Consider the following 15,209-nt stretch of genomic DNA (forward strand, 5'->3'; position numbering starts at 1 on the left):
TGCCTTAAATAAGTTTAGAAATTAGGTGATTGGATAAGGAGGCAAAGTGAGGTGTGGTGCTGTTCCAACTTCTGCTAACAAGTCAACTCCATTTTATCGAGCTGTTATGGTTTTGAAATGCTTTTCCCCTTCAACAGGACAATGAAACCATGTATCCAGAACTTCGAAGGCACCTGATGGCAAACCATTGCAACACATCACCAGTCTGCACTGATCAAGCCGGCAGTGAAGAGGCTCAGCCTTTAATGAGGAGCACAACCTAACATACAAAATCAGATATCCCACCTCTACCGGAAGCTTCGGGAGTCTTTCTTAGACTGATAGTGGTTCCCTGATGCCTGCAAACTAGTGCTGCATTCCAATCCGCTTTTAGAGACACACTTGTGAACTAACCTTCCCTTGGGAATTTTCGCTACTATTTTAAAGTGTGTTCCACTACGTCAAGTGAACGAAGGAAGTTTACATGGACATACACTCCATCCCTTGATTTTGACCGAGGGAGCGAGTATCTGTCCACTCCAGTACCTATATGCCCCAGAATTCAATGCAATTGTGATGTCACAACAGTGTAGTTTCCATGTGCTCGAGGGTTTAGGGCACTCCATTTAAACTCATTCAGATGTTCCGCCTTTAGTGGACACTTGTGTAACATCTTCAATGATATACATCCGAGAGAACGAGAAAGAGGGAAGGTAGCAGGCGAAGGGCATAAAAAATTGGACTGGAATGCAGACTAGACACAATATTCCATAAATCAGGGAGGCGAGAGGGAGTGAGAGCACGTTTTAAGAGTTTATCACATGTAGTTATAAAATACACCTTAAATTACAAGAATATCGCAGTAAAATACCTGCAGTGGAAACTTATAAACCATGCTAAAAGGTATCTTTTTCATCTTAAAACCTGTTTTTGTCCTAACCATCAGCAAAAATTGCTAAATTTCTGTTTAAAGGTTCAGGACACCCTGGAGAACTTATTTTTTTTTTAATATTAACAGATGTGTGTGTGTTGAGCATCAGTTAAGACAATGTTAGCACCTGTCAGCTTTAATTGTGGGGAAAACTGGATAATTTTGAGCTTTTGTCAGCTAATTTAAGCTTTCGGGTTTAAAATGATTTTTGGGGCGGATCAAAATCGGCGACGTAGCGCAGTACTGCAAGTGCAATGATGACGCGTCGGTTTCTCATTATTATTCATAGCCGAGTTTTCTTATCCTATGAAAAGAGCCGGCTGCTTAATTATTCATGAGACCTGCCAGAGTCAAGCCCGAGCTGTGAGACAAGGACCCACGGCACACAGAATTCAGCCGTTCATGAAGGCTCATATGCGTTTGTTTCCATGATCCACGGGATTTGTTGCATGTTTTCCCCCGTGATCGTGTCAGGGCTGATCATACAGCAAAGCTGTGTGCGTGCTGCTAGCATTTTTGTCGGGAGAGCAGCACGAGAATTGGAGAATGGCGGACGCTGTCTTTTATCAGGAGTTCGTTCACATTCAGACACACCACTGTGCTGCTGTGTTTGCCTAAATCCTCTATATTACCGGCAGGACTAATGGTTAAAACTGAGTAAAACTGCACTGAGTCTGCTGGATACGGGGATTGAGGGAGAAGTCCTCATTTATAGTGTTTACATGAACACACTTATCTTTATAATGATATAAATTGTGGTTGTGTGTATATGAAATTACGAATAACAAGTGTAGCAGGGCATTAAATCACTGTTCATTTCTTTGCATTTTAACTTTGTAAAGTATAAACGCATGCGTCTCCTCACGGTTTGTCTCATTTTGTGAGCTAACTGACAACAACAGTTGTTCACTCACGTTCTCCCCTGGTGGCCACGCCCACTCCTGCCCGATGCTCGCGGAGCTCCACGCCCATTAATCATGCATCTTTTGAAAAAATTCTGAAGTAGACTTTAACCGAAAATGGGGGGTGTCATGGCCCTTTAAGCAGCAGTTTCTGTTTACGCAACATTGCGGCAAAACAACTGCAAACACCGCCTCAGGTACTGATTATGTGCTTCATTCAGTGTTTAGCTGCTTCCACTGTGAGTTTAAACACCATTTTACATGACATTTGTTGCCAAGCTATTAAAAGCGGCAGCAAATACAGTTCACCTCTGATTTTCAAAGAGAAATTCATTCATTTTAAAAGTCAGAACTGTGACCTAGTGCAAACCAACACCGTAAGTCACTCAGCCTACATGTACTTTTAATAATGTTAAATTGGTTTAGTGCGTATTATTTACATTATAACCCTTAAGATTTCAACGGGGGTGCAGTGGTTTATATTTAAATGAATGGCTGAAATCATGTCGTGTCAGGTGTAGATACAGTAGGACATGGTCTAGAAACAAATATCCTTGTCAGGAATATGCACTCAAATCATTTCATTCCGCAATACTTCATCAAGATAAAGATGTGGTGGTATCGATGGTTGGGCATGAATACCATTTGAAGGCCCTTGTATTTAAGACTTTGGAAAAGTTCTGTGTAGTCGAATGATAATGCAGGTCCATGGAAACTTTGGATAGAAATATTAGGGAAGTAAAAACTTAATATATTACATTACAACCCACAGGAGAGGGCAAAACACTTATTTGACTATTACAGGTTAGCGCTCCTTCTCATACTTCAGCCTCCACATCAAAGCTCCTGAAAGCAAAAAAGGACAAAGTGCTCAAGGATTGGCCAGCCCAGTCACCAGATAAAACATTATTGAGCATGTCTGTGGTAAGATGAAGGAGGCGGCATTAATAATGAATCCAAAGACTCTTGATGAGCTCTGGGAGTCCTGCAGGAACGCTTTCTTTGGCATTCCAGATGACTTTATTAATCAGTAGTTTGAGTCATGTCAGAGATGTATGGATGCAGTCCTCCAAGCTCATGATGGAGTCAGACACAATATTCATTCTGTCTCCACTGCAGCAGGACTTTATATTCAATACTGGACATTATTTCTGTTCAGTGATGAGACTTTTGTTCAAGCAAAGTCAGACCTTACTGTCAAATAATTAAAAATCAAGGCATAATCATATTTTATTTTGGTCATATAAGCGTAATCTAGAGGCCTTCGTCTTTCATACAAGCCACTTCTGATGCCAAATGATCAACTAGAAATCAAGTTATTATTTCGTGTTCTTAAAAACAAGGCGACAAAACTTTTGTCAGGTAGAATACGATATAATTAACACATTACACATTAAAGAAAGAATAAATGCATGTTTATACTGTAAATAAATGTAAAAAAATAAATGGGGAGGAAGAGTAAACTCTCTGAAATTAGTTTTTTCAGGGTGGAATGTATGCAAAATACAACTTTCACAAAACATTTTTCTGTTTCTGAGCACTAGTACTAGAATTCTCTACATACTGCGCTGTTTTTTCATCTTTATAATAACTTTGTGATATCATACTATACACTTTATGACTTGTTTTGTAGCGTGATTTATTATTTCACTATTAAACACTTTTAAATGGCAGCTAACTTTTTAGCATTTGTCCTATAATTATCTTCGCAAATATGTTATGAATTTGCATACTGTACAAATACATGTTACTCTTTCTTCATGAGACTTACTTTGTTTACTTTTTGGACACAGGATCGGTTTTTATTTTCAAGCTAGTCTCTTATTGTAACGACAAACCAGTAACACAAGTAAACTACAGTAATATTTTTAATAATACTTGTTTGCTCATGAGAATCTTGCTGCTGAAGGTACACAAATACACATTTGGAATTGTTGTTGTTGTTGTTGTTGTTGTTTTTAAACTTTATCATGCTTAAGTTTACTGTCTCGTGTATTCTTTGATGAAGAGAAGGAGAAGACTCTTTTAAGCTGACCTTTCTATTTGGTAGCTACATCTGAATAATTTTGGACTTGTTTAACAGTTAACCCCATGTTTTCTCTACAGTCTCTGAAAGTAAGCTAATAAAATGATTTCAGATCAAAGAAATAGTTTGTCATCATTTATTTGTTTTTATTGTAGAATAAATGTATATGTTGCTATATTGTAGAATGTAAATCAAAACTTGATTGGATTCTGAATCAGATGTGTGTTAAATTATATTAATAGAACAATTTTTGAGATTTTTTTTGTGGTTTCTTGCTAACAACTTTTTTCAAGATTCAATTCACTACCCACAAATATAAAAATATATTTGTTGTAGGAAATACTATTGTGTTTTATCGCGTATATTTTACAACAGTGTCAATGAATGCTACATCATACTATTTTGTGAACTCATAAAATGTAAGTTACTTTAGTTTTTACTGCAGCAATGTGGAAGCCTACAGTTGTAAAAGTTGTACAGTAGTGGATAATTTGATCTCTAGTTGTTGAATTACCTCAACCCATTATTTCAAGTACTTCAATAGTTCAAAAGCACTCATATTTACTGTAAATTACTATAATGTTTGTTTTTCATGGATTAGCAATGAACACTAACGTTAGCTAACGCAACATTTTCATTAGACTGGGATCATGCTAGCTCTGTGTTAGCCTTTGCGTGTTTACATTATTTTATCGAAGCTACAATTTATTGATATAAATTATTTAATTTCGTTGAGACTACTCTGTAAACGCTTAAATGATGGCTGAATTTTTACCTCATTTATTCCAGTTCCACCTGCTGGCCGAATTTGATGATTGACTGTTTTAAACCCATCTCCGTTAAGATTACTATACCATACAGTAAATAATATAGCTAGTGTTTTAAACCATTTAAAGTAAGTACAGAATTGGATTAATCTGTTGTTATTTTATTTAATGTGGTAAAATTAATGTGTTTGGCTTCTCTTTACATGGAACACCGACTGTTTTTCGAGAATATATATTTGAAATCAAATAAAAACATTTAGAAACTTTTTTTTAATTATAATTTTTTTTAAAGTTTGCATTTGTGAAGAATCAAAATGAACAGGGGCTTTTGGCAATACCAGCAGTGTCATTAGCCAAGACAGGCTCCAATGCAGAAATGTATCACAGTTAATAATATAATGTTTTTAAATAGGTCTAAAGATGTATGTGTAAAAATATATGCGCACACAATTTCTATAATATATTTATCTATTTTTTCAACCGGTGACTTTTATTTTGACTTTACTGGTGATGAAATGTTGCTGAGCTCACGCATAGTTTCTCTCAGTGTTGTTGGTGCTGGAATCTAGTCTGCGATGAGTGATCGCTTTGTTAAACCAGGTAAGAGTGAACAAATCCAGTAATACATGAATATAAACGATATAATTTATACACATATGATGCCTTCGTGTTAATGTTAGAGAGTAAACAGCGGAAGTTGACAATTGTCAGCCCGGCGTCTGTCCCCACTGTAATTAATTCCGAAGAAATAACTTTTTCCAGTATTTAATATGAGCAAAAGACGATACAATAGAAGAAATTACGGTTCATACAGAAATAATGATGATAACATAATATTAATTGACTGTTAAATAAATTAACATGGGAGTATTTCACATTTGACAGCTCGTGTTAAGACGTGGCAGTAATACTCAGGTATTTCTTTAAAGACACACGACCGATAGTGAAACACTGACGACAAGTCAGAAACTTACTACAACATGTGTAACCTTAAATTTTAGCAGCGTTTACAGGTTAAAAACATGACGAAGAAAAAAATTCATGTATATATATATATATATATATATATATATATATATATATATATATATATATACATACACACACACACACACACACACACACTATATATATATATATATATATATATATATATATATATATATATATATATATATATATTTATTTATTAATATATACATTATATATATATATATATATATATATATATATATATATATATATATATATATATATATATGTGTGTGTGTGTGTGTGTGTGTGTTTGTGTGTGTGTGTATAAATATATATATATATATATATATATATATATATATATATATATATATATAAATTTATATATACATTTAAATACACACACACACACACACACACACACACACACACACACACACACACACATATATATATATATATATATATATATATATATATATATATATATATATTATGTTGAAGTGATACACACACATGTAGAAACAGTACTATAAAAAACTATTTTGTTACATAGTTACTATTTTATATAATAATATTTTAAATATTTTAATTGACCTTGGATTTTTGCAAATATTTAATCTGTGGAAAATTATCCTCTCAAGTTGTTACAGACCTTTATGAGAGTCTTTTTTCTGTTAAACACAAAATAAGATATTATAAAGAAGCTGTAAACCTGTAACCATTGACTTCCGTAGTATTTTTTTTTTTACTATGAAAGTGGTTACAGGTTTCCAACATTCTTCAAAATATCTTCTTTTGTGATTAACAGAATAAATAAACTCATAAAGGTTTGAACAAGTAAAGGGTGAGTAAATGATGACAGAAGTTTCATTTTGTGTGTGAACAATCCCTTTAAAAGACTGTTTCTTTCTGCACAGGCAATCAGGAGCATGGATGGAACGATCCGCCACAGTTTTCATACGGTTTACAGAAGGATTCGGGTGGACAAAAGCGCAATATTCTCAACAAGAGGGTTCATGCACCACAAACCACAGGTCAGGCCATGTTAAAAATATCATTTACATCTTGCCTATTTATGTACCTAGCAAATGACATTTGGCAGTTTTTTTTTTTACCCTGAACTATGCTGCAATATTGAGTGTTATCATGATATTTTTCAAGCCTCCGATTTAATGATAAATTTCTGGTTAATGTCAAGTAACAATTTAATGGATGCAGGGATAGTTAAAGGGATAGTTCACCCCAAATTGAAAATGCATTAAGTATTTGCTTTTCCCCATTTGGTTTCAACCCTGTATGTTTATATATTCTGGTGAACACTAAAAAAGATATTTAGAAGAAAGCTAAAAGCCGTAACCATTGAGTTCCATAGTAGGAAAAACAAATGCTATGGATTTACAGGCTGTCAGCTTTTTTCAGAATATCTGCATTTGCGTTCAACAGAAGAAAACAAGTCAGCCAGGTTTGAACAAGTAAAAGGTGAGTAAAAAAAACACTGAATTTCCAGTTTTGCGTGAACTAACCCTTTAATCTCAGTAAATCCCTGCTTAATGAATCAGTCCATATCAGTAGTTTTAAAATATTAACCTCTATGTAAATGGAAAAGTGTTATTTTTAAATCTTTTATTAATTTACCCATTATTATTACCTATTATTAATTAATAAATTATTTTTTTCTTAATTACTTTTTATTTGTGTATTTTTTATTTATTTATTTATTTTTTGGTGTTTTGTAGGTTTTTGTATTCTAGAGCACTATTTGGGCTCTGAATAATTCAATGAATAAGTTTTTATTCTAACATTACAATAAAAAAAGATTATCAATGATTAAAATAACATTTTTATTGGACCATCTTTAGGACACATTTAAAAACCGTTAGCCAGTCTACTGAAAAAACATACAGTGGGGGAAATAAGTATTGAACACGTCACCATTTCTCTTAGAAAACATATTTCTAAAGGTGCTGCTGACTAGAAATTTTCCCCAGATTTTGATAACATCCAAAGAAATCCAAAGGTGCAAATAAAACAAAATTAATTAGCTTACTCGTTAAGTTCTGTGTAATAAAAGGAAATGACACAGGAAAAAAAGTATTGAACACATGAAGAAAGGAAGGTATACGAAAGCCCAGACAGCAGCTGAAATCTCTCAGTAGTTCTTCAGCAACCCTCTGCCTTTCCTCAATGTACATGAACATCAGCTGCTTCAGTCCAACATCTACATTAGCAGGAGGATGAAGATAAACCCAGGGTGGACATTTTAACAAGACGATGATCCAAAACACAGCCAAGGAGACCCTCAGATGCTTTCAGAGAAAGAAAATCAAGCACATGACATGTTCAATACTTATTTCCCCCTCTGTAAGTCAAGTCAATTTGAGTATTATTGTCATTCCGCTACATGAGTGGATATACAGTGGAATAAAATGTCATGTCTCCCAGGACCACGGTGCTACATAGTAAAGTTTATCCATAAACTAATTTCGAGAGGATCACGTGCTTATGATTGACACGGCTGGCCCCGAGGCAAGCTAATGTAGGAACCACCAATCAGACTATTCCTAACCCAGTATAAATAACCAAACATCTTACCTTTAGTCATCTTCGTCTTGAAGAATCCCCCCTTCCACCCCTTCTCCTCCTCTTTTCTACAGGGCAGCACGGCGGCCCAGTGGCTAGCACTGCGGACTCACAGCAAAAAATGCCTCCGACTCGGGTATCCACCCAACCGGACAGCATTTTCGTGTCGAGTTCATGTTCTCCCCGTGCTTGCGTGGGTTTTCCCCGGGTCCTCCGGTTTCCTCCCACACTCCCAAAAACATGAGACTAAAGTAAATTGACCAAACCAAATTAGCACCAAATTCAATTCTGTCAGCAACACATCACCTTAGCAATCCTTACGCAGCAGGAGGAGGGAATCTACCTGAGTTCAAACTCCCCTCTCGCCCTGCAACGGGAGGGAGCTCCGGGCTCGAGGATCTTTTGAGCTCGGGGCTCTCTCCCGGGACAGCACGCCAAATTAGCTTATTACCAATCATCAGCTAAGTGTGAACTCTTGAAAATAAATATAATCATAAATATGTACACAACGCTGGACATAAGAGCCATTTTAAACAAATACACAACTGCTAGCAGCAGTGATCTAACTTTACTTACTACTTACTATACATATGCCGTAAATATTTAACTCTATACAACCCAAGACAAACTATACAAGTACTTTTACATAAGACAAAATATTGTGCAATAGAGGTATGTAGGATTGAAGAAAACAGTAGTGCGGCATGTTTTTTCTTATTGAGTGTTTGTCAGATGGAGTTTAAGTAAAGTGTCTGGTGCATATTGAGAGAAGAGTGTTTCTGCGGGTGGTTTGTCAAGCCCACTCACTTGTGTGAGGCACACTCAGATTTTTCTTTAGTTATATGGAGATATTGTAAGACTAGTCTAGTGCAAATGTGCAAAACCAGTGTTTGTTAAAGTGCCAGAGAGATGAAAGAGTGCATTTTGTTTACAGGTGGTTTGTCAAGCCCACTCACCTGTGTGAGGCACACTCAGAATTGCATTAGGTATTCACATAGTCCGAAGTCCATGTACAGCATTAACATAGATTTATTTGCTTTATGCTCCTGGTACAGCAGGTTCTGGATCAGAGATTCAATCCACACCGTTGGCGGGACAAACCCCTCCACGAGGAATAAACCCTCCACCGATGGATGGCGTCACTCCACCTCCTGCTTGTCCAAGAGTTCCCTCAGATGGAGCAGTGGAGGCTGTACAGTCGGAAACGGAGCCCCGCTTTGAAGATGTTCAGGAGTCACTTTATTGGGCGTTAAATGCATGCAGACCCAATGTAAAGGTAAGATTATTGTCAGGAACCGCTTCAAAGTAAAGCGCAAGGGCCTACAAACAATAGGAAATAGTAAGAAAGTTATGGTCTTTGCAAAAAGACAAATTTTAGTTTGGGTTTCATTATGCGATATACACCGTTAAAAAAGGCTCCACACGATTCCGTCATGTTGTCCCAACAAAATTTGATTGTTTACTTCATTGTTTTTACAAATTTAAGTGGAAAAAACCAGCCTGATCTCACGAGAAAAAGTAAGTATTTTAAGTTTTGCCAGTTTAGTGACTAACTCGTACGAAATTGTACGATTTTAAAAAGTAGGCGTGGCACCTAACCCCACCCCTAAACCCAACCGTCACTGGGGGAAGAGCAAATCGTACTAAAATGTACGAATTAGATCTGATGAATTTATAGCCACTAAATGAAAAAGTTACGAATTGCCGTGAGATTGTGTTGGAATAAACACATACACTGAAAAAATTATGTCTGCCAAATTGTTGCAAACAATTTAAATGTGTCGAATTTAAACAAACAAATTAAATTTACTAATGTTCAACTTAATTTATTTGTTTAAATTCAGCCCAAATAAATTGTTTACAGCCACTTAGCTTAAAAAAAAGAAAGTAAATCCAAGGAATCAACTTTTAATATTTTTTTTCAATGTACAACAATTAAGTTACCCCCCAAAAAAATTAATTAATATTATTGTCATTTTGAGCTCATTTTATGCAGTTGATTATATGATTATATATCAGCATAATAATCCAAATAGCCATAAACATTTTAAAATACTTCTCATTTTTAAGGTTATTTAGATTCTTTAATTTGATGTTAAAAAGGTAAATGCCCTATTATATATATACTATAAAACGTTAATTATAAACTTTGTCAATGGTCAGAAGAATGTAAAAGTCATTGTAAAAAGGTTTTAATGTATTTTTACAGTGATGTGAATGTGAATTTGTAAATATATATTGCTCTGGCAAAAAAAAAATATTGTTCATTGCACGATAAGTCGCTATATTGATGATTGTGACAGGTCTACCGATATCCGATGTATGATAGGATGTATTCTAACCATCATACAGTTGAAGTCAGTATTATTAACCCCCTTCGATATTCTTTCTTCTTTTTTAAATATTTCCTAAATGATGTTTATCAGAGCAAGGAAATTTTCACAGTATGTCTGATAATATTTTTTCTTCTGAAGAAAATCTTATTTGTTTTATTTTGGCTAGAATAAAAGCAGTTTTTAATTTTTTAAACACCATTTTAGGGACAAAATTATTAGCCCCTTTAAGCTATAATTTTTCTCGATAATCTACAAAACAAACCATCATTGTACAATAACTTGCCTAGTTAACCTAATTAACCTAGTCAAGCCTTTAAATGTCACTTTAAGCTGTATAGAAGTGTCTTGAAAAAGAGCTAGTAAAATATTAATTACTGTCGTCATGACAAAAATAAAATATATCAGTTATTAGAGATGTGTGATGAAAACTATTATGTTTAAAAATGTGTTGAAAAAATATTCTCTCCGTTAAACAGAAATTGGGGAAAAAATAAACAAGCGGTCTAATAATTCTGACTTCAACTGTATGTGTTATATTATTTGAGAGAAAAGAAAGCATCGCTGCAACTTCAGAAAGTGAACAGCCTTGTTTTTCTTTTGCATAAACCAAATTAGACTTTTAAACGATATATATCATAATGGTATAAATATATACAATATTTGAAATGGATCAAAACATTTCCTGAAAATGATCAAAATTCGGTATTCATTTCATGATAAACATGGTTTGCTAAATATGAGTGATTTAATACAAAATTAAATTAGTGTGCTCATACCTTAAAGAGATAGTTCACCCAAAACTGATCTGAGCTGATATCTTGTCATCAAAAATGACCGGACTGCATTCACACATGTGCCGAAAACTGTTCGACCTTTGCATCTAAGCTATTAATACTGTAAATAATAATGTTTGATTTTATACAAGGACCAATAGTTTTGCTTCACTTTGTCATCAGGCTATTGATTTGGACTCATTTGTATGTTTATTTTTTATTAAAAAAAAACGTATCACCATTTACTGCCATTATATGACTCAACAAGGACCACATATTCAGCTCATAATCTTCTTTAATGTCCTATTGAAGAAAAAATTCAGCTACATCTTGCATGGAAATGTAACAGGAAATGTTCATTTTTGGGTGAACTTTCACTTTAAAGACTGTTCATCACATCAGGGACTGACACAAGTCCATGCACATCTCCAAAACCAAGCAGATGGACAAGCTGATTTTTCTGTGTCTGAATCTGTAACCATGTTAATGTGGATGCTGTAATAGAAAAGTAAAAGTCAGGGAATTTAACATTTGACTTGGAGTGGGAACCCAGTGGTTTATTATTCAACATATTTCTCTGCTTTGTTTTCAGAAACAGGTCTGTGATGATGTAGAAAGACGTCTGAAAGTGTTCGAGGATATGTGGAAAACTGGAAAACTCTCTCTTTTAGTTAAGCGTAGGATGCTTGGATTATCGCAAGGTGAGTCAGAGTGGTTCATTTTTTTTTTGGTCTTTTTTGGTCTTGTTTCTCGACCAAATACAGTTGAATCCAGAAGTTTACATACACTGTGTAAAAAGGCACATAACCATTTGAAAAAAGGCAGATGTTAATGTGACTAAACTTTTTCTCTTTTAGGTAAGTCAGGATTATCAAATAAGTTTCTGTTCTGCTTAATAGTAGAATAATGAGAGAGAGATATTTTGAGAAATTGTTATAACTTTTCCTCAAAGTGAAGTTTACACACAATAAGATTATTCTGCCCCTGAAAAAGCTCAGATGATGGTTTCGAGGTTTTGGAAGTTTCTGATTGGCTAATTGACAACATTTGAGTTGATTGGAGGCACAACTGTAGAATAGTATTTAAAGAAAAGCTCAAACACACTGCTTCCTTCTGTGACAACATGGGAAAATCAACTAGCCAGAATCAACAACAAAGCCTGATTACAATTAGCTAAATTACACTGGGGAAATAGAATAATTTCTGGTGGCATGTCCTGTGCTCTGATGAAACTAAGATTGAACTGTTTGGCCATAATGAGCAGTGTTACATTTGGAGGACAGAGGGGAAAGCTTACAAGCCTAGGAACACCATCCCAACTGTGAAGTATGGGGGCGGCAGCATCATGTTGTGGGGCTGTTTTGCTGCAGGAGGGACTGGTCCACTACACAGCATAGATGGCATCATGAAGAAAGAACATCATGTAGAAATACTGAAGCAACATCTCAAGACATCAGCCAAGAAATTAAAACTTGGCCACAAATGGGTTTCCCAAACAGACCATGACCCTAAGCATACTGCCAAATCAGTTAAAATGTGCTTTAAGTATAACAGAGTGAATGATTCAAAGTGGCCATCACAGAGCCCTGATCTCAATCCTATAGAAAATTTGTGTGCAGAGTTGAAAAAGCTTGTGCAAATCTGACTCCGATACACCAATTCTGTCAGGAGGAATGGGCCAAAATTCCCTCAAACTATTGTAAGAAGCTTGTGGAAGGATAAAATTCTCTAAAAAAAATAAATAATTCTCTCATTATTCTGGCATTTGGCAAATGTTAATGATTTAGGTAATCCTAACGCACCTAAAATAGTAAACGTTTAGTATGACTTACCATCAGACATTTAAAAAAAATGGTTGTTTCTTTTTTTAGAGTGTATGTAAACTTCAGGTTTCAACTGTATATAAAAATTGTCCTTATATCAGGGTGTCCGTGGGGTCTTAAAAAGTATTAAACGTTGATAAATCAATTATGAGAAAATGAAGGCCCTTAAAAAGTGTTTTACGAGGTCTTAAATAATGTTCAAGCATTGTCCAGAGTGTTTGACACCAAAACAGCATAAATATATTTATTTTCCTCCTAATATTAACAACAGCGTGCTCGAGCTATGCGTTTAACAGTGACTTCTGACAGAAAAAAAATGTGCAATAACCAACAACATCATTCATAAAAATATTAAAACATTCCTGAACCGTCCCTTTGATATGATTTCAGTGCTTTTTGAGTTGTTTTATTACCTATTGGATATACTACCTGACAAAAGTTTTGGCACCTATCCGAGTTAAGGAACAAGAAATATTAAGTTGACTTCTAGTTGATCATTTGCTATCAGAAGTGTCCTATATGAAAGGTAAAGGCCTCTAGATTTTGCTTATTTGACCACAATAAAATCTGATCATGCCTTGATTTTTGATGATTTCATTAGGACGGTAAGGTCTGAAATAATGTCCAGTATAGAATATAAAGTCCTGCTGCAGTGGAGACAGAATGAATATTGTGTCTGACTCCATCATGAGCTTGGAGGACTGCATCCATACATCTCTGACATGACTCAAATCACTGATTAATAAAGTCATCTGGAATGAAGAAGAAAGCAGTGCAGGACTCCCAGAGTTCATCAAGACTCTTTGTGTTCATCTTCAACACCTCCTCCTTCATCTTACCCCAGACAAGCTCAATAATGTTGATGTCTGGCGACTGGGCTGATGTGCTTGTGTTTTTTTAGAACTGAAACGAAAAAACTGGGATGCAGCGGATGAGATCCACCGAGGCCTAATGGTGGACCACGTTTCTGAAGTCAGTCAGTGGATGGTGGGAGTGAAGCGTCTCATCGCTGAAGCTCGAAGTCTGAAGCCAGAACAGATCAGTAGCTGCACCGATGCAGGATCCTGAATCCAGTAAATCTCTGACAAACCCATGTTTCTTTGGACCACATGCCAAAGATGTGATTTGTGTTAACTTATGTAAAGTTTTGTATAATCCCAGTGCTCATCCCCATCAAGATCATCTTCTATTACTTCTATTTTTGTAAGGTGGTGCTGAGGAACGGTCTTTCTTTCTTTGTCCTCATGGTAATTTGTTTACTATATTGCCTTGTATTAAATAATATGAGTACTGTACATACAAATCTGCTTTTAGAAAGGGGACTGATTGCCGAATATATTTCAGCTGGTGTAAAGGCCAGTTTTCACAGATGCTGCTCAATCCTAGCTTCTATTTAAAATTGTACCATTAAAGTGCAACTATTCTGCCCCTTTTTACAAGATGTAGAATAAGTCCCTGATATCTTTATGTGAGTGTCCCAAAGTTTGAGCACAAAATGCCACACAAATAATTAGAGATGTAACGGTATCAGAATTTCACGGTACGGTAATACCTCGGTATGAATGGCACGGTACGGTATTTATTGAATCATTTACAGGAAAAACAAAACTAATGAAAAGACTCGAAAAAAGTGGCAAAAGGGTTTATTTAGCCATCTATCTGTAAGCTTCGAAACAGGAACTTTTTCAATTTTAATAACCAAAAACTTTTAAACCATATAAAAAAATAAAGTTTTAATTTAGTATTGTTGAAAACTCATCACATTCAACATTTAATCACTCACTCACTTAGATAGAGATGTGTTTTTTAAGGAAAATGATCATATAACTATAATCTGGTGAAAGCTGGGATCTCTGGGCATGTCCCCTGCAACAGAAAAACCCTCTCATTTGGGACTGAGGTTTCTGGGACAGAGAGATATGATATAGCCAAGGTTGACAGCAGTGGGTACACTGCAAAAAAGGGTTTTCTTACTTAGATTTTTTTGTCTTGTTTCTAGTCCAAATATCTAAAAATTCCTAAATCAAGAAGAGTTTTCTAGACAAGCAAAACATATTGCCTTGTTTTGAGAAATAATATGCCAATATTAAGTGAGTTTTTCCTTAAAACAAGCA

General features: G+C 35.2%; 2 protein-coding genes across 5 annotated transcripts in view; both read left to right on the forward strand.

Annotated features, from left to right (window-relative positions):
• csf1rb (colony stimulating factor 1 receptor, b) overlaps positions 1 to 3,486 on the forward strand; it is a 38,950-nt gene extending 35,464 nt beyond the window's left edge. For all 3 annotated transcript variants that reach the window (XM_073935528.1, XM_009295703.5, XM_073935527.1), the window contains one exon: positions 138 to 3,486. In XM_073935528.1, the coding sequence (XP_073791629.1) occupies positions 138 to 263 (126 nt within the window). In that variant the 3' untranslated portion in view covers positions 264 to 3,486. The remainder of the gene's footprint in view (positions 1 to 137) is intronic.
• Positions 3,487 to 5,108: 1,622 nt separating this feature from the next.
• sra1 (steroid receptor RNA activator 1) lies at positions 5,109 to 14,536 on the forward strand. Of its 2 annotated transcripts, none has more exon segments than NM_001002047.1 (5): positions 5,109 to 5,205; positions 6,501 to 6,617; positions 9,222 to 9,439; positions 11,865 to 11,973; positions 13,997 to 14,533. In NM_001002047.1, coding segments are annotated over 5 exon segments (636 nt in total). In that variant the 5' UTR covers positions 5,109 to 5,180; the 3' UTR covers positions 14,164 to 14,533.
• Positions 14,537 to 15,209: the final 673 nt, after the last annotated feature.

The sequence above is a fragment of the Danio rerio genome, chromosome 21, assembly GCF_049306965.1.
Source record: "Danio rerio strain Tuebingen ecotype United States chromosome 21, GRCz12tu, whole genome shotgun sequence".
Lineage (NCBI taxonomy): Eukaryota > Metazoa > Chordata > Actinopteri > Cypriniformes > Danionidae > Danio > Danio rerio.

Excerpts from the sequence above, each read along its gene's own strand:
- sra1 (XM_005173897.5), top strand. The coding sequence starts at position 5,181 with ATGAGTGATCGCTTTGTTAAACCAG. Across the intron at positions 9,440-11,864 it reads CATGCAGACCCAATGTAAAG|AAACAGGTCTGTGATGATGT; the intron begins GTAAGATTATTG and ends CTTTGTTTTCAG. Across the intron at positions 11,974-13,996 it reads GATGCTTGGATTATCGCAAG|AACTGAAACGAAAAAACTGG; the intron begins GTGAGTCAGAGT and ends GTGTTTTTTTAG.